The sequence below is a fragment of the Dichomitus squalens genome (assembly GCF_000275845.1).
Source record: "Dichomitus squalens LYAD-421 SS1 unplaced genomic scaffold DICSQscaffold_4, whole genome shotgun sequence".
Taxonomy (NCBI): Eukaryota; Fungi; Basidiomycota; class Agaricomycetes; order Polyporales; family Polyporaceae; genus Dichomitus; species Dichomitus squalens.
Genome location: NW_006766886.1, coordinates 1,488,298 through 1,505,160, shown reverse-complemented (window position 1 = coordinate 1,505,160; position 16,863 = coordinate 1,488,298). Strand labels below are relative to the sequence as shown.

The 16,863-nt window shown below is 56.9% G+C and overlaps 7 protein-coding genes across 7 annotated transcripts; 2 read left to right on the top strand and 5 right to left on the bottom strand.

The window, feature by feature from the left end:
- Positions 1 to 10: 10 nt before the first annotated feature.
- Positions 11 to 767, bottom strand: DICSQDRAFT_51990 (uncharacterized protein; the record flags this gene model as incomplete). Its single annotated transcript, XM_007362658.1, has 2 exons — positions 11 to 592; positions 642 to 767. Coding segments are annotated over 2 exons (708 nt in total), but the record flags the coding sequence as incomplete, so codon positions are not given.
- Positions 768 to 1,631: 864 nt separating this feature from the next.
- Positions 1,632 to 3,860, bottom strand: DICSQDRAFT_100398 (proliferation-associated protein 1). Its single transcript, XM_007362657.1, has 9 exons — positions 3,716 to 3,860; positions 3,462 to 3,621; positions 2,973 to 3,311; positions 2,839 to 2,903; positions 2,694 to 2,789; positions 2,415 to 2,629; positions 1,890 to 2,357; positions 1,703 to 1,831; positions 1,632 to 1,649 (listed from the first exon to the last, which is right to left on the bottom strand). Exons 1-7 carry the CDS (start codon positions 3,788 to 3,790, stop codon positions 2,126 to 2,128), a joined length of 1,182 nt encoding a protein of 393 aa, XP_007362719.1. The 5' UTR covers positions 3,791 to 3,860; the 3' UTR covers positions 1,632 to 1,649; positions 1,703 to 1,831; positions 1,890 to 2,125.
- Positions 3,861 to 4,032: 172 nt separating this feature from the next.
- Positions 4,033 to 6,393, bottom strand: DICSQDRAFT_153093 (uncharacterized protein; the record flags this gene model as incomplete). Its single annotated transcript, XM_007362656.1, has 7 exons — positions 4,033 to 4,395; positions 4,466 to 5,340; positions 5,394 to 5,432; positions 5,660 to 5,759; positions 5,821 to 5,936; positions 6,002 to 6,140; positions 6,250 to 6,393. Coding segments are annotated over 7 exons (1,642 nt in total), but the record flags the coding sequence as incomplete, so codon positions are not given.
- Positions 6,394 to 7,633: 1,240 nt separating this feature from the next.
- DICSQDRAFT_125040 (uncharacterized protein) lies at positions 7,634 to 8,238 on the top strand (the record flags this gene model as incomplete). The annotated part of the gene is made up of 3 exons (XM_007362655.1): positions 7,634 to 7,885; positions 7,941 to 8,153; positions 8,203 to 8,238. 3 exons carry the CDS (start codon positions 7,634 to 7,636, stop codon positions 8,236 to 8,238), a joined length of 501 nt encoding a protein of 166 aa, XP_007362717.1.
- A 209-nt stretch (positions 8,239 to 8,447) lies between these two features.
- Positions 8,448 to 12,535, bottom strand: DICSQDRAFT_144639 (PIN domain-like protein; the record flags this gene model as incomplete). Its single annotated transcript, XM_007362654.1, has 9 exons — positions 8,448 to 9,020; positions 9,082 to 9,169; positions 9,220 to 9,302; positions 9,360 to 9,413; positions 9,466 to 9,891; positions 9,948 to 11,340; positions 11,397 to 12,134; positions 12,183 to 12,295; positions 12,350 to 12,535. The coding sequence occupies 9 exons, from the start codon at positions 12,533 to 12,535 to the stop codon at positions 8,448 to 8,450; spliced, it is 3,654 nt and encodes a 1,217-aa protein (XP_007362716.1).
- A 402-nt stretch (positions 12,536 to 12,937) lies between these two features.
- On the top strand, positions 12,938 to 14,456 carry DICSQDRAFT_80748 (uncharacterized protein). The gene is made up of 5 exons (XM_007362653.1): positions 12,938 to 13,011; positions 13,072 to 13,144; positions 13,202 to 13,438; positions 13,495 to 13,735; positions 13,792 to 14,456. Exons 1-5 carry the CDS (start codon positions 12,997 to 12,999, stop codon positions 14,366 to 14,368), a joined length of 1,143 nt encoding a protein of 380 aa, XP_007362715.1. The 5' UTR covers positions 12,938 to 12,996; the 3' UTR covers positions 14,369 to 14,456.
- A 1,338-nt stretch (positions 14,457 to 15,794) lies between these two features.
- On the bottom strand, positions 15,795 to 16,632 carry DICSQDRAFT_80744 (uncharacterized protein; the record flags this gene model as incomplete). Its single annotated transcript, XM_007362652.1, has 5 exons — positions 15,795 to 15,969; positions 16,031 to 16,143; positions 16,207 to 16,324; positions 16,384 to 16,475; positions 16,537 to 16,632. Coding segments are annotated over 5 exons (594 nt in total), but the record flags the coding sequence as incomplete, so codon positions are not given.
- Positions 16,633 to 16,863: the final 231 nt, after the last annotated feature.

The window sequence follows — 16,863 nt, the reverse complement described above, 5'->3', positions numbered from 1 at the left end:
GGCCGAGTGTTCACGAATCGCCAATCCACCACGGAAACCTATGATGAAGTTGTGTAGCGTTCGTCAGCGGCGGACGTTCACGTGGTATGCGCACGATTTCAGTATGGTTCTCCGGAGAAAGATAGACGTTCCTCAACCCTATATTTTGGATATCCAGCGAAAAGGGGGCCATTTCTGGGTCGTCTTTGTCCAAGCCTTGACACCGGTTCGTCAAGTCGCACAAGAGTCCGGTTATCCTTTCGACCGTGAGCCGGCTTTCTTCAAGATCTTGCTGATAGGACGCAGATGCATCTTGCGCGAAAAATACTCTGGCCGAATCCAGCTCCCGCAGAGCGCAAGCTCTGTAGTAAGCCTTCGCCGAATCGAATGGCCCGCGATCAAGAGTGAGCTTAGATCGCCCATCAGAGTAGAACAGCTTCATGACGATGGGCCCTATCTTGTAAACCCCCTCATCCGCGAAGCGGAGGCTGCCGATTGCATCAAAGCGATGATCGAACAGCTCGACCATCCACCTCGCAATTGCGCCGATGACAAGTCTCTGTTCGATTGGTGTCATGCTAGGGAAGATGTTCTCTGCGCAGACACCTAACGGCTGTTGATTGGTCAGCCGGTAGACACTGGGTATCATACGATTCACAAACCTTCTGGAATACTACATAACACGGAGCGCCTTGTTCACCACCGGCCCCACTGCTGTGTGCAAGGACTGCAGGAACAGGGATGGAAGAATGATGGGCGAGGTAGTCGACAGTGGCCACCTGTTTGCTTGTCAAATTTCCCGATTTGCTCGAAATCGTGAAAACGTGCCTCTGCCTCTACGATCGGAGCGCATCCACCAAAGCTGGGTACTCGGAGCACTGCTTAGCGACTGTCCACGAGTCTGACATCGAAGGTCTAGGTCGGTCGATGAGACGTAGGTCGTGCTTGCCATCAAAAGCTACCCACAGTAGTAAAATCATCTACCATGAACCATTGAGCACCATCTTCCTGACACGAGGCGATTGGCAGTGGATATACCTTTCTCTGTCAGGTTAATCTCTCGGATCTCTGAGCCCAGAACTTCGCCCACACTCTGGCGTATTTTTGCGCTTAGAAGGGACATATAGCTACTCTATTGCTTCGAAAGGACGGAGGTGAGTGCGAGACGGTGGGGCAGAGGGAAAGCTACTCACACCTGCCGTGGAGCATGCTTTATGGCACCCGCGCCCACCTCGGGCTCTCAGTGCGGCGATATTATCTCGCATGGACCCTTGGCCCAGATATCCGGGCCAAATATCGATATGCAGATGTCTGCATATCACTTCTTCATATGGTAGCTACTTCTGCAGAGGTCAGTGGCAGTTGATCTCTTCTGGCCTTTGGCGATGTGGCCCGCAGTTCAACTTCTTGATCGTTGAAGGTAAGAAATGGCAGTGTTTGTGTCGGAGAGATCTTTACGACATCTAGAACCTCCCTGTCTCCGGAACACTAGCAGAGACGAACCATGCTTGTGCTCAGTGTTGTCCTGGTGTGTAGAGTGAAAGCAACAACAAATGGCATGCATGGCTGATCGGGAGCCACACTGCGATCGAGCTTGGATCTCGCATAGATCTGACTTACACCCTTACCACCATCATGGCCACAACACCGGAGGCACAATGGCATAACGTGTAAGATGTCTTCGCGTGTACATGATGTTCCAAGCTCAAGCTCAGTTCACAAGCACGATGCGTATCCCGTTTGCCTCCGAAAAACACGCGAATATCGCGAAGCAGGTCATCGACGTTGATAGGGAACTACAACCGGACGTGGTTAAGAGAACACTGTCTGTCGAGGGGAACGACCTCGTAGCGTATGGAACATCCGCTCCATTGTACTGGATTTAATAGAACGCTGAAAAACTCTTGCAGGACGTTCACCACATTGACCGTGCGACTAGCGCGGCTTACATCAAACGCTTTCCTCGAAAACGTCGACCTCGTCGTACGCACGATCGGGGAATTCGGGGAGGACGCGGAGCACGTCCCAATTCCACCGCCTGCTTCGACATAACGACAAGAAGATTTATTGATGCTACATGATGCTATATCACGCCTTTGTATTCTGCTTCTCTTACACTGCGCGCACGACAAGAGACACGGGTCGATCACTCCGCCTTCGCCTCTTCGCCCTCACTCTTCGCCTTCTTCTTCGCCTTCTTGTTCTCGCGCAAAGGCTTCGCCAGGAGCTCCTTGAGCTCCGGGTCCTCCAGCGACTTTTCGGACTTGACGAGCTCGGGCTTGTACCATACAGGCGGATGAGTGATCAGGGCAGGGCCGCCAGGGAGAAGAGCGATCGTGAAGTGGAACGCAGCGACGAAGGTGTTCGCGGGGGTGAAGCTACAGAAAATCTGTGTAAAGAAAATGACAGATAACTAACAAGTAAATGCGACTCACATGACCTCGTATGGCTTGACAAGGCCGTGTTGTACCGCCTCCTGGAGACCCAGACGTGCACGCTTCTCGTCCTCCAGAGAGCGAATGTTGAAGGGGAAGGCGCCTGCCTTCTTTTGGACTTCAGAGAAGACCGCACGCGACGTCTTCATCTTGAGCTGATACGTGACGGTCGAGTCCTTCTGGTAGATCGTCGTTCTTGACTCTTCGAGACGTGCCTGGACATGTACAGACCGTAAATCTCCACGAGATCAAGCAATCTACGACATGTAACCAGCGCACCTTGCCTTCCTCACCGGAGGAGATGAGAATGTCAATACCCCAGACCTCGTTCTCCGCGAACGTAGCGGTCTCGAACCCCTTCTTCTGTTCCTCCGACTGCACGGACGTCAACACAGGCAAACACCCGTACAATCAACGAACGTACAGGGTTCAGGATGATGCGCTTCTTGCCGTCGATCACGTTCTGCATCTGCTGGCACGACAGCATACCTATCGCACCCGAGCCCGCTCAGCCTCAACCGCATCCCCATCGCACTAGACACCACAGGATGCACGCACCCTCGACAGGCTTGCAATCAAACGCGGCAGCGATCTTGCCCACCGCCTCTGTAACTTGCCAGTTCTTATTGCCCACCTTGACGAGACGCTGCACGACCTCGGCCGCGTGCCACGCCGCCTGGATGACGTCCGCTTTCCGGCCGGTGACGGGTTCCTCAGGAGTCGCCCCGACGACGAGCGTCTCGGCGCTCACGGCGGCGAAGCCGTCGATGTGCGCACCGAGGTGGAGCTTGACGACGTCGCCCTTGGCGAGCGTCTGGCTCGAAGACGGGTCGGACTCGAGCGGGGAGAAGTGCGCGACGGTGTTGTTGACGGACACGCTGGTCGGGAACGCGATGCCTGCCAGGGACGTTGCAATGTGGATTAGATTTCGCGTTTGAGGTCGTATGTCGCGTAAGTTGAAAAAAGTTGAGATCGCGAGGCGACACAAACATACCCGATGGTCAGTTCAGGTAGATGTGTACACGACGCGACGAGCGAGAGACGCACCCTTGCTAACCTTCACGCCCTTGACGGACTTGTTGTACACCGCGCCAGTGCCGGCCTCGATGAGCTTGTCGCCCTCGACGCACAGGTCGAGCACCTTCGCGCCTTCCACGGCGAGTGACACGAGCTTCTTCAGCACGCTGTTCACGATGTCCGCCGCGGTCTGCAACCGCAATGCATGTGTTACTGCCGCCGTTTCGCATAGACATGAAAATCTAAGCGGGCGCGTCCCCCGTGCGCCTCAGGCTCGTACGCACCTTGTACTTGGTGACATCGGCAGCGGCAGTCGACTCCTCAGGCTTCGGGGCCTCGGGCTTCGCTGGCTCAGACATCTCGTATCGTGAAGCGATGTGTGGTTCAGGTAGGGCGATCGGAGAGGGATCAAGGAACGGGGGACTGGAGGACGGCGTTACCGTACGCGCGGCTTTGAGGCAGTCGTTTCTACGCCTGAGATCAATCTAATCTGCATATACCCGATCGGGCAGCATCCCATGCTCGGGCACGCGACCCGCCTTCGCGCCCCGAAGCTCGCGGCGTTCTGCCTGCTTTCGACCGTCTCTCGCTTGGGTGCATAAAAACAATGAGCATGGTGCATAGCAAGATAGAAGGCGTGTGTTTATGAATATTCAATACATGATGCGAGTGCGAGTAGATTCCGAGCAAGGTCCTGTCATTATCCCAAGTCTGAGTCTGCCTCCTCAGTCCGCCTCATACCTTCCGGGCCACGAACCCGCGCAATGCGCGACATATCGACGCGTGGGCGGGCTCGCCGTCCGACTTCGCCGTGCCGTCGCAGCTCTTTTTACTTCTCGTCTGCAACTGTCCCGACAAGTACGACCCAGGACGCGTGCTGATGCTGAGCCGGTCCGGATCCGGAACCCTCCACTCGAGCGAGCTCTGCAGCTGCTCGCGGACGCCCATCCGGTCCTTCATGTCTCTGAGCAGAACGAACCACGGTCAGAACATTATCGGGGCCACGAAGATGCCGTGGCTATGCGACGACTTACTCCTCCCAGCACTCCCAATCGCGCTCGAACTCTTCCCGCAAATCGTCTCTAGGCGGGTCATTCCCCGGGCCCCAGTCCCCGCCTCCCACCTCCAGCGTCCGATACGCCTCCCATAGCGCCTCCTTGCACGCTCCGATCAGCCCGACCTGCCTACTGAGATGGAGCGTATTGTAGCTCGCCACCGTCGCAGACTTCGGCCACGCCCTCGACGCGTTGCCGTTGGCGGTCTTACGATACTCCGGGTCTCCGTTCAGCTTCACCATATACGCGCGCATCTCGTCGAGCCACATCGTCAGGTCGTCGCCCTCCCAGCCGTGTTCGGGCTCGTGCTCGTGCTCGGCCGTGGCGCGCTCCCGGTCGTCGCGGGCGTGCGACGGCGGGGGGAGGAGGACGTACATTGTTGGGTGCGCGTGGACGCTCGAGAACGCGGAGGAGAGGTAGAACTGGAGGACGTTGAGGAGCTTGTGCGAGAGGAACCGCTCGTCGAGCATCTCCTCCCAGGCGTTCCTGAGCCGCGCGTGGTCCTGCCGGAACGCCGCGTCTGGGGCGAGGAGGGCGGACCCGGACCCGGACCCAGAGCCTGACAGGGAGCGGAGGCGGGAGGAGAACGAGGAGGCGAGGGTGTCGAGGCTGGTGCTGTTGGACGTGCGTTCGGTCGTGAGGAGGAGGCTGGAGCTGGAGGCGGAGGACGCCAGCGTGTGCACGGTTGGCGAAGTTTGCATCGTGAGCGTGGTCTGTCTGCTTGCTATGGAATCGCTGCGTAGCCGTTCCCCAGAAAGATGCCCGCCCGTGCTCGAGGCACGCAACCGGCTTGATGAGTCCGCATCCTGTCTGCGTGTCCGTCCTGCAGGGAAGAGGAGGTCCTCCTCGATGATCTGCATATCCTTCTATTTGATTATCCGTCTTGGCAGCGAGCAACAAGAATTACCTCCAAGATACCACCAGGGGCTAGGACCCGACTGCATTCCTACCGATTAGTTAGTATGAGTATGTCCCAAAAACAGACGAGAGCATGCTTGATCGCTCAATATAGACAAGATATCAATATGCGGCCGCTAAGCGAGTAATCCCACGCCAAAGATATCCAACACTCGAAGGTGCACTCTCGCAGTGAATAGCCGAAGAAAATGTCGAATTGCATCATCATGCGTGCACTGTGGAGGACGACGCAGCAAGGACAGAAAAAGGACGCACCTCCAACAACTCCTGCCATGAATCTTCAGGAACCCACAAACCAACGCAGCATATCCGGACGAGATCAAAGTGATTAGACTCGAACGGTAGCGGCTCCAAACTAAAAAGAGGGCTGTGTCAGTGAATTGGCCAAGCCAGGCATCGTTGCCACCCGTACGCACAAGTCGCCATGGACCCATTGCACGCGCCGGGCGAGATCTCTGTACTCGATCCCGAGGCTGATCTGACCGAGGTCCGGCTGGATGGTGCGGACGTCGAACCCGACTATTTTGGTGTCCTGATTCGTTCCGTGGCGGGCTTAGAGAGGATCGGTCTCGCGCACGCGGTCATATGTTCACTGACCGGCCATTGTTTCGCAGCCTCGATGCACCACAGCCCGCTCCCGCAGCCGAGATCAAGGGCGGTCGCCGGGGGGACGTCGAATTGGTGCATGGTCACGCCTTGCGAGATGCGCTTGAGGAACATGCACGTCCAATCGTCACTACATGCTCAGTGTATGTGTATGGGGCGACGCGGTGGCGAACGCAGATCGGGGGAAAAGAATTGATTGAGCGGGCTCGGGGAGAGCGTGTCGAACGGGCAGCACTCACCCGACCAAGAGGTCGTTGTGAAAGCGTACGGGGCTGGCGCCGCCGGCCTGGCGTCGCTTCTCCGCACGTAGCCTGACAAGCTCGTCATGGACGTCGCGGGTGACTCCGGAGTTGAGAGGTGGGTGGTTCTGGGCGACGGTCATCGTCAGGAGAGGGGAGCTCGGGGAAGGGCGGTCGGGGACGAGGTCGGCGGAGAGGCGGAGGTCGTGTGGGCGCGCGGCGGAGAGGACCTTGTCGATGCTTCGAATTCGCGGGGTCGGCTCATGCAGCTGCAGTCGTTCGCGAGCGCGCCGTCCAAACAACTCTGCCCGTCGCTCCTCAAGGCATCGACGACGTCAGACCTGTTTCTAACACTGTTCATTAGCCTTTCCCGCAGCCCTCGCCGAGTCGCCTGCACCACCACTGTGGCACGACGTCAATCACTTCCCCGCTTGTTTGACAACAACCGCCCGGCGGGCCAGTGAACAGAAGACAACGACAACTACAATCACCACGGTACAATACGGTGCCCTCGTGACAACGAAACGTCTCGGAAAGTGATTTGCTTAAGACTATTTTACAGCATGGTGGCCCACGTGCTAAACCACGACCATCCTGAGCTCAAAGCCGTCGAGGTATATACGGCTTGGGGCTCTGGCAGCGCCTTGGGTGAACGCGACACAGCTCCTTGTCCACGACCACGCATCTCACGTAGGTGTACTCTTCGTTCATTCGTTTGGTGTCATCAGACTCGCTAGAACTCTGTGTCACTAGGGCATCTTTCTGATCTGAGCTATAAAACGCAAAGAACGACGAGATGGCGCATACTGAGCAGTGGATCTAATACCCCCCTTCTACCTCCAGCATGCGTCCGTTGGACACCACAACTCGTAGCTAAGATGTCGGGGAAGTTCGCAAAACTGCCTCATCTTCCCGGATGCAAGATCGCGAGCATTCCGCTCGTTCGAGGCGCATTGGAGGCATAGCGCGTTTGTCTCCTGGAACGTCTGCTCGTCTTCCGGGGTCTGGCTCCAGACATGCTAGAGGAGGGCATATTCCGATCGAGGGACACTACATGTCTGGCTTAGGGAGGAACTTGAGCTGGCCGCCACACGCAAGGGGGTCGCAGGCAACTTGGGTCCTACTAGTATGTTATATGGCGCAGGCGGCCGCCGAAGAGACATGAGGGTTGTACACCGCTCACCATTTCATGGATGCTTCAGGCTCCTTCAACAATGAGGCCTCCCATCGCGGGGTCATGCGAAATGTGTGCCGCCTTGTGGGCCATTGCAGGTCGTCTATGTGTATGTATCTGAGAGTGTCAAGTGATACTGGACCATGGTCGGCGTCTGTGAGTTTGAAGACAAGGCTGGCTCGGGCGCTTCCTTGACGCACGCACCACACCATGTCCTCCTCTCTCGCCGTCGCTCGACGTGCGGCCCTCCAAGCGAGGGCTGCTGTCCGTGTTAGGCACTATGCAAACATCACGGCCGCCGAAACACCTGCGCCCACTACTCCTGCACCGCTGACCACCACGCTGCCCGACGACGGCGACCCTCAACTCGGTGACTACCCTCGCCTGCCCTTCGTGTCCAAGCAGCAGCGCCCCGCGCGTGGATGGGAGGACTTCCAGTTCAGGAGGAACTTTGGGGAGCCGGTATGTGCACATCTGCAGTTGTTTCGTCAGAGTGGGTTGTTGAGAGGCTGTCCAGCTCCACGAGCAAGAGGAGGTCCTCTCCGTGTGGGGTCCCGACGTCCCTGTTGTGCCCGGACCCACCGCGTTGCGCTGGTTCTCTATCGCAGCCCTTGGCTTCGTGAGCTTTGGCGTCCTCGTCAACTATGTCCATCCTGAAATCCCGGCCGTGCGCCGTGAGTACCCGTTCTCGGGACTCGTGTCCGAGCTCGGTAGCCTCGAGGCGAACAAGGTGCGTTGTCCCCCTGCGGTAGCGAGGACCGAAATCTGACTATATACAGGCGAGGGAAGAGCCAGATAATGAGGCGGACGAGTAGATGATTTGTTCTTCTCTTGCTTGCAATGTCAAACCTACAATCATCCTGTCTTGTCACCCCTGCGAATCAGCTCGAGATAGGCACTGACGTATCTTACGTTCAGTTGTACGTTGCGATAGTGCGCCAAGGCAGAGTTAGCATGCGGTGAAGAAATACAGCTACAGAAAGGTACACTAGATCTACAAGCATAAGTTACATGTCTATCAGGCTTAGGTGTCCGGGCCCCCCTCATCCTGCTCCTCAAGGTTGTCCGCAACGGCTACCGGAGGCTTCACAATGGGTCGCGGTTTCGGTCGTGGGCGTAAACCAAGCTCTTCTCGACTCGGAACTGGCAAATCAGCCACTGGCGGTTGATCTCCCGCGACGAACTCGTCCTCATCACTCTCCGAGGGTGGCCTCTCCCGTTTCTTGGACGTCCGTTTACCACCACGTCCCCGACCTCTACCCCGACCTCCCCGAGCTGGAGGGGCGACGCCATTCTCAATCTCAGTCCCCTTACCCTTGCCTTTCCCCCTCCCTTTACTCGTGGCTTCGTCGCTCTTCTTCCTCTTCTTGGCGGGGCGAGCCGCCTCTGCGCTAGGCTGGAACTCACTCTCATCACCGTCATCCGCTAATTTCGGGGTCGCAGAGTTGCGCTGCCTGGCTTGTTGCTTGCGGAAATCCGAGACAACTTGCTGGAGACGCTTGCTCGTATATGCTTGTCGCTTACGCGGAGCGGCGTTCGCCCCGAGCGGGATGTCAAAGAAGCCTGAGAGATTTCCTTGAGCGTTTGTGGAGGCATTCTGAGAGTCAAAGACATCATCAGCCCGTGTATGGAGCAGCAGGATAATTCTGATGACGTGCCTGTGAGCGCTTGTTCATTTTGCGGATGATGGGGAGGAGTAGGTCGTCGACCTTCGTCTGGTCCCACCCCAGCTCAGAATTAAAGAAGCTTTGCCACGTCAGTCTGATTCCTACAGTGTAAGAGTTTTGCCAACGTACCCTCGGAGCGCATCAAGGTCCGGAAAGCCCCATTTGAATGGCTCTGTAGACTCGTCCACGGTAGGATGGTAATACGCATCCCTCTACGCAAAAGGAATCAGGGGTTTCGGGCCAGAAGAATGGTCGTTTGATCAACTCACCACCGCGGGGTTTGGCCACTCGGGTAGCAGATATAGGTCCTTGAACTTCTTTTTCTGTTTACGCCTGGTCAGCTCTCCACACAGCACATGCACCCATCGCACTCACGAAGCGCTTTCGGAAGCTCGACGCGCTCTCCTCCGCCTTATCTCGCCCGCTCTGCACCTTCATCCACCACTGCTTGAACTTGTGCAGTCCGTCGTGGCCCGGGAACTCACTCAGAAGCTCCATCGCAACGACCGGGCCGACCCCAGGAAGACCCTCGGTGTAGTCACTCCCGAGGAGATACGCGAGGCGGACGAGCTTGTCACGGTCGAGCCCTAACTCGCGCTCGAGGTCAGTCGTGAGGAAGCACTCGACCGTCTTCGACTGGTTGAACATGTTCTTCAGGACGCGCCCGCCCCCAAAGAGGAAGACGTCCGAGTCGTCGGTGATGATGCCGTCGACGAGCCCGAGCGAGAGGAGCGCGGCGCATTGCGCCTCGGCTTCCATCGGCGCAGTGATGTACGGGATGCCGAAGAGGCGGAGCATGATCTGTGTCGCGTCAGCAACGAGGGCGCGGGGAGTACTGATAAAGGTGGGAGACAGACCATTATTTGCGAAATCATTTGTTGGGTGATGTCCTCCGAGTCGCGCATCGCGTTCTTCTTCTGCTTGTTCAGCTCGCGGATCTCCTCGTCAATCTCCCGGCGGATGGTGTCCATGTCCTTCCCCTTGACCTGCGAGAGGAAGCGCGTATACTCATCCTCCTCCGCGTACGGATCCATCTCTTGAGCGGCGTCCCAGCCTTCCTCGGGGACTCCCTTGTGAGCAGATACGTCTGCAGCAGGACTTGGGGAGCGAGACCACCGAGTTTCACCCGGTTCCGCGTCTGAGTTTGACGGTAACACAACTTCGTCGACGGACGTGAACGTGGGCAGCGGGACTGATGCGGTCTCACCCGAGTGGGTAGAAGCAGAAGCGACAGGGGTATCAATGGGCATGACCTCAGGGGACTGGTGGACCATGTTATCGGCAGGAGCACGAGTCGTCACGGGCAGGATGGGCTGAGAGACCAGCGGAACCTCTTCTTGTGGGCTGAGGGCAACATGTACGACGTGGTTCGCCAGAGAAGCGTCGGTAGACAATCTAAGAGGCGAAGAGCGGGCAGACCGAGGCACCGCTACTTCCACCTGTGCCATGTCATCATCAGACTCGGACTCAACTGCTATGGGGGTCGACTGCGCAGGAATATCTTGGCTCACAGGTTCCTTCTGAACAGGCGAGAGTAGGTAAGGAGGCATAGGAATGGGTTCTGGTAGATCTAGCCGAGTAAGAGCAGGGACGACTTCTGGCTGAGGAGAGGGTGTCGTAACTGGAACCTCCTCCATATCGTCCTCGGAATCAGCATACGTCGAGGTAGATGGCTTGGAAGGCAAAGTCTGAGGATCCTGCGGTAAAAGAAGACTAGGCATCCCGAACGTTGTCGCCGAAGGGAATGGCGTCGGCCCGCTAGATTTCGAAGCAGGCGGTCGACGAGGACCGGCGCCGGCAATGGACAAAGCTGTCTCCAATCGCGTTGGAGACGCATACAGATCCTCGTCGTCCGAATCGTCGCCGACTGAGTGGAACTGCTGTGACCGGCGCTGTTCAGGTGCAGGGCGCGACCCTGAGCTCTCGCCGTTCTTGACAGTACCCGATGCAGTCCTCCTGGACTCCTCAATGGCCCGACGGAGGCTAGCTTCCTCCTCGAGTTCGATAGACTCTTGGATGGCAGTGACGAGCTCTGGGTCTTCGACGTCTTTCGTGCCTTCGTCGAGCTGAACCAGCTCATCGTCTTCCGGTTCAAACAGCGGTCGCGCGTTGCGCTTTCTGGTGACTCTCGTAGTCGGTGTCGTTAGTTCCCTGGGAGAATAGCGATCGGCCAGCGCAGCCAACGCCTGCTGTCGTCGATACTCTCGGAGGTCCGGATCATACGGCTCGCTTGCACTTGCATCAGGAGCGCTGTGGTCACTGCTTGAGTATATAGCACTGTCGTCTATATCAATCCAAATCCATACATGGGAACATCCTCCATGTCTTCGTCTTCGTCACTGTCTACCTGGGCTGGAGCCGGAGCTGGGTCAATCTCAATGGGTTTCATAGCCGTGCCCTCATCACGAATGCCCAGGACCCAGCCTCCAGCTTCGCCTTCGTTCTTGACGAGAACATACTCCTTGTTCCGTTCGCTTGCGATCCGGATGGGAATAGTTATGTGTGCTTTGCCGACGCTGTCAGTAGTGACGAGTAGCTGCTGTGTTAGAGCGTTCCGCTGTTTGAGGTTCTTGATCTGCTCCTTGGAGAAGTCAAGGGGAGTCCTGGCCTTCCGTAGCATGCTCTGAAGGCGTTTGTACGACGTCTGTCTGGATTTTAAGCGCAAGTCACCAATGATTTCATACTGAACCTCGGTGGGCAGCTCGCGAAATGCAGGCGAAGTTACGTCGAAGTCTTCTGGACGCATTTCCTCAATGAATATACGGAGCTCATCCTCAGTCGCGAGCCTCGGATCAGGGACGGCCGTCGCAGTGGCCTTCGCCACCACCTCGTCCATATTGACGTCCGGCAGTTTATAAGGATCATGGTCGCGCCAGCGAGCCTTCTTGGAGGACGAAGGTGGGGTTGACTGCGCTCCTTCTGGAGCAACGGGCCTGGCTGGAGTCTGTGGGACGCCGGGGCCGGAGGAAGTGATGTCTTCGAGATATACCGTGTTCTCGTCGATCCGAGCAGGACCGGACGGTATGCGACCCTTCCCTTTTGAACTGTGAATATTGTGAGCGATGGTGAGCACGAAAGCGATGAACACTGACCCTCTCCCGGTAGCATTGTCCAAGGCCTCGCGACGTAGCTGTGCTGCCAGAAGTCTCTCCGCGACCCTCGCGTGACTTGCGGCAGCGCCGCTCTTTTTCTTCTTGCGCTCCGCCTGCACCCAATTGGTTCACGGAAAGCTTTGAGTGATGCAGGAGCAAAAACATACAATGGTAGCCATCTTCAAGGCCGGCGCTCCTCCATCAAAGACGAAGACAGGCTTGATACCGTAGAAAAGCAGCTTGCAAATTCTCCGCAGGAAACCAAGCACATGCGCATTCACGAGACCACGGCCTTCCTTGTCTCGCATAGTAGCTTGAAACTGGTAGATCCAGATACTGGAGTCGATTGCCATTGACTTCCCCTCCATGGTCTCCAGCCTGCCCCCAAGGAGAAACCCATCAGCGCATTGAGTCCGATTTCCATTCTCGCAAACAAGACGCGTACAGCACTGGGCGACCGACAGGGTCCAGAAGTTGCCATAAGGACTTGACACCCATGGTTGTATCGCTGGTCAGCTATTCCTTCTACAAAGCCACAGAGAGACCCAGACAGAGGAGCCGGGCGAGAGCATGGGACGAGTCAGGGAGACAGGCAATCGCAGCAAATGGGCGGAGTGGTCAAGCCAGCAAGCGCCCATCATATTCGGACGCGTCGCGCGTAATTAGTCACGTTTCCAGTTTCGTGTACAATTAGTTTTCTGGATGGGGTTCACGACAATAAGCCACTTATCGACCTCCAACGTGCACCTGGACCACGACGCTATCCCTTGTGGCACCGACCTCGACACGTACGCTCGACTAATAGCTGCCACAAATGTCAGAACGGGAGGTGAGTGATACGTCTGTCATGTAATGGTCGTTGACAAAGCGGTACTCACCGAGACTATAGGCCAAGAACAGCGAGGATTTGGCTGCGGCCATCTTCGGTCACTCCGACTCGGACCTCTCTTCAGATGAGGATGGTATGCTACGTTGCACTCCCTGCTTCCCACATATTTGTTGACTCGCTTCCTCGGTAGACTTAGACATCCCGCAGCGGGGAGGCTCTCCCGCGGGCGAAGAGTCTTCCGGAGGAGACTCTGCAGACGACTATGTTCAACAGAAGAAGCGGGCACCCAAGACGAAGAAGAAGAGTAAGGCGAGAAGAGGAGAGGATGATGACGAAGGATTGGGCAGTTCCCAGCGGAAGAGGAAGAGGGCGTCGAAGAAGAAGGCTCCCGAGGAGGTCGACCTCAGCCAATATCCCCCTGAAGTTGGTGAGTTGGTCTCCCTTGAGCCCGTCCTCGTCCACAGAACTCATGAGTTTCGACAGCGAGCAAGATGAAGCTCGACATGCAGATCGAAGCTATTCTGAAGCCGAAGAAGGGTTCACGTCCCAAGCGGAAAAGAAAGGACGATGACGATGTGCTCGACCGCTTTGCCGATGAGGAAGTGTCACGGTTGCGTGAAGCCATGCTCACCGCGGCAGCGGACGACGATCAAGCAAATAGAGAGAAGTTGCCCGCTACTTCGAAGCTTCGATTATTGCCACAGGTCATGGACGTTCTACGAAAGTGAGTACATACTCGTCCAGTAGCCCCTTGCATAGCTGACGTCCGCCCGTCTGTAGGACCTCGCTCGCACAGTCAATCGTTGATAACAACTTGCTCGAGGGAGTCCGCAGGTGGCTTGAACCCCTCCCCGACAAGTCCCTACCTGCCCTTGACATCCAAAAGGAATTCTTCCCCATCCTGAAGAAGATGGAGTTCATCGACACGAACGTCCTGAAAGAGTCCCGCCTCGGCCGCGTCATTCTCTTCTACACAAAATGCAAGCGCGTCACCCCAGACATCCAACGCGCCGCGAACGACCTCGTCTCGATCTGGTCTCGCCCCATCATCAAGCGATCCGCCTCCTACCGCGACCGTGTCATCCCCATTGCGCAAATGGACGCCGAGGGCGGTGGTGCGCGAAGCGGGGAGCGTCTCAACGCTATCCTCGCGCGCGCGAGGGAGGACGAAAAGGGCCGAGTCAGGAAGAACGCTGTGATGATCCCTCAGCGCGAGCTCGGCAGCTACACCGTGGCGCCACGCGCGAACGCTGGTCTATCGAGGAACAACGTTCCTGTCGACGTGGACATCCAGCGCAGGAAGCAGAATGCGGAACGACTGAAGAGCTTGACGAGGAAGCTAACAAGCAAGACGTGATTGGCGTGGACTTTCTGGTGGTATACTTGTTTAGGATCGTTTGTATTGTTACTCATACATATCCATGCTTCGCTAATGTATACGCAGCCCCGACTGTCTTCAGGATGATGACCTCCATTAAGCTCATGTACCTGTCGATGCGAGCCGACCCCCTGTTGTTCTTTACATTGAAGTCGAGGGACGTTTGACCATGATGGACCAGACAACGACGAGTCTAGTCGGGACCCGCGCCCGGCGATAGTTTCGTGTAATGTGTCCCAGCCAACACTCCAAACGCTAGCACCAGAAGAGAACCACTAGCTACTGGCATTGGAGTTCACAATCCGCCTGAGTGCTTGTTGTCAACCTGTTCAGGAGGCAAAGCTGCTGGAATGTATGTGCGATCCAGAGCCTTAAGATGCCATTGTCGGACTGAGAGTCTCGGCTACAGACGTTTCTCTGGGAACAGGAACGACCGGTGAGCGTTCATAGAACGGAACGGGAGACCACAGACCGAGTCCAGACATAGTATGTACGCATGGAAGAGCGGTTCGAATTTCGGTGGCTTGTCCATCCCCATAATCGAGAACCTGTGGGCTCTTGGCCGCCTCCACAATGCAGATTCCCACGACATTCAGAAGGTGATTCCTATATATACATACCCTTACATCGTTTCCGGAGCCCAACTCCGATACCGGAGGATGGGAAGCCTCAGTATCCCTCATGTAAATCACTCTCCCACCGATCGTCAGCGGCTGCTGTGTCGTCGAGATGATGTTCGTGTCGGTGTCGACGCCGGCCGCATGGCGGTGGATATTTTTCTTGATCCATATGGCCACCATATGGCAACTATCAGTCAAGATAGCCGCATTGTTCTCGCCTAACCCCGGCCATGCCTTCCACCTGTGGGCTATGCAGCTCGCTCTGTACGGCGCCACTACCGCACAATACGCACGCCGCTGTGACTCCTGTCATGCATGAGCAACTCGAGCACAATAGATACGAATAATCATTCTTCGCAACCGACATTGTGAGTGAGTACACCTTCGACGCTTTCCACCGCCTAATGTCAACGGACCCGTTTGCACGAACGCAAAAGCAATGCCCATTATGACCGAGAGCCGTGTGCGACTGACGTTGGATGGGGAGGATAGGATGTGTGTACGCGTGCGAAGGGATGCACATTTGATAGGAAGACAACATTCGACAACATCATCTGCCAAAAAATAACCGAACAGAAACCACAAATACCCGCAGGAGGCGTCCTCTCGAGGGCCTCTAGATGAACCAGGGGAAAGGAACAGGGGGAAGATCCGGCGCCGCGGAGAGGAGGCTAGACTAGCAGCTGCTGTACATGGCGTTTGCTTCCCGGTCGAGAATAAAAGTTAAGGGTATATTGCGCATTTCCCAGCGCGTGTGGGTGGGTCGTTTAGAAGGTGAGGGCCGCGACGGCGACGATAGCGCCGAGGGCGACAGAGGGCACGGAGAAGCGGACGGAGAAAGCACCGTTGCTGTCACCAAGAATACCGGAGTTGGCGGCGCCAACAACGCTGGCGCCGCTAGACGAAGGCGCAGCAGGCGCAGAATAGCTCGAAGGCGCGGCAGCAGGGTTAACGACCAGACTAGGAGCCCCAACCAATCAGTACAAAATGCTTAAATTGTTTGAAACCAGCCTGGACTTACGTGGTGCCGCTGGCAGAAGCCGACGACGCGGTCGAGGAGTGCGACGCCGAGCTCGAAGCGCTCGAGGAGGAGACAGCCAAGCAGGATGTGTTGCTACCGCCCTTGACGGTGATCTAGAGCCGCCCAGGGTAGTGATCAGAACGGTTCCGGCAGATTCAGTGCAGAATGGAACTCACCTCGCCCGACCAAGCCTCGTTATCGTCCGAGTCGAGAATGGAGAGCATGACCTGGGTGCCCGCCTTGAGAGTGGGAGTCCAGGTGATGTGGTTCACTTCGTGATCGCCAAGGTCGGCGCTGCGCGTTCCTGTCAGTTTCCTTGCACGCGTGCGCCAGCGCGTGCGCGGTGAACTCACAGAACATCGTCGCACGGGTTGGCGGCGGAGACGATCGCGACATTGTAGGACTTCGCGTTGGTGCTATCCCATTTGAGCTGGACAGGCTCGCACTGTGAGAGAGTAATCGCGTCAGGGGAGAGCTTCGTATTCCGGAGCGCGAGAGGGGAGCACCTGGGTGATGGTAGGGGTTTCGACGGTGAAGTCGGCAAGAGCTCCCTGGATGGCGAGCGCGGAGAAGAGAGCGACGGAAATGAGAGTGGAGTACATCGTGGGGTCGACGTGCAAGGAATGGAGCAGGGAGCTCAAGCGGATGAGGAGGGAGGGCGACGCGAGGGGGCGAGGATGAGAGAAGAGAAACAAGAGGCGAAGAAAAGGGAAGCCGGGCTCGCTCCCCGCCTGAGCCTCGTAACGCGGCAACAGCGCGATGCCCAAACACGGTCAAACACTGCACCCGCCCGGCAAGCCCTGATCGCCTGATCCGGCTGCCATTCTCTGCCT

Coding starts and splice junctions, on each gene's coding strand:
- DICSQDRAFT_100398 (XM_007362657.1), bottom strand. CDS start 3,790: ATGTCTGAGCCAGCGAAGCCCGAGGCCCCGAAGCCTGAGGAGTCGACT. Junction 3,622..3,715: donor CCGATGTCACCAAGTACAAG/GTGCGTACGAGC, acceptor TTGCGGTTGCAG/ACCGCGGCGGACATCGTGAA. Junction 2,790..2,838: donor AGCGCATCATCCTGAACCCT/GTACGTTCGTTG, acceptor ACGTCCGTGCAG/TCGGAGGAACAGAAGAAGGG.
- DICSQDRAFT_80748 (XM_007362653.1), top strand. Junction 13,145..13,201: donor CCTCTCTTCAGATGAGGATG/GTATGCTACGTT, acceptor CTTCCTCGGTAG/ACTTAGACATCCCGCAGCGG. Junction 13,439..13,494: donor CCAATATCCCCCTGAAGTTG/GTGAGTTGGTCT, acceptor GAGTTTCGACAG/CGAGCAAGATGAAGCTCGAC.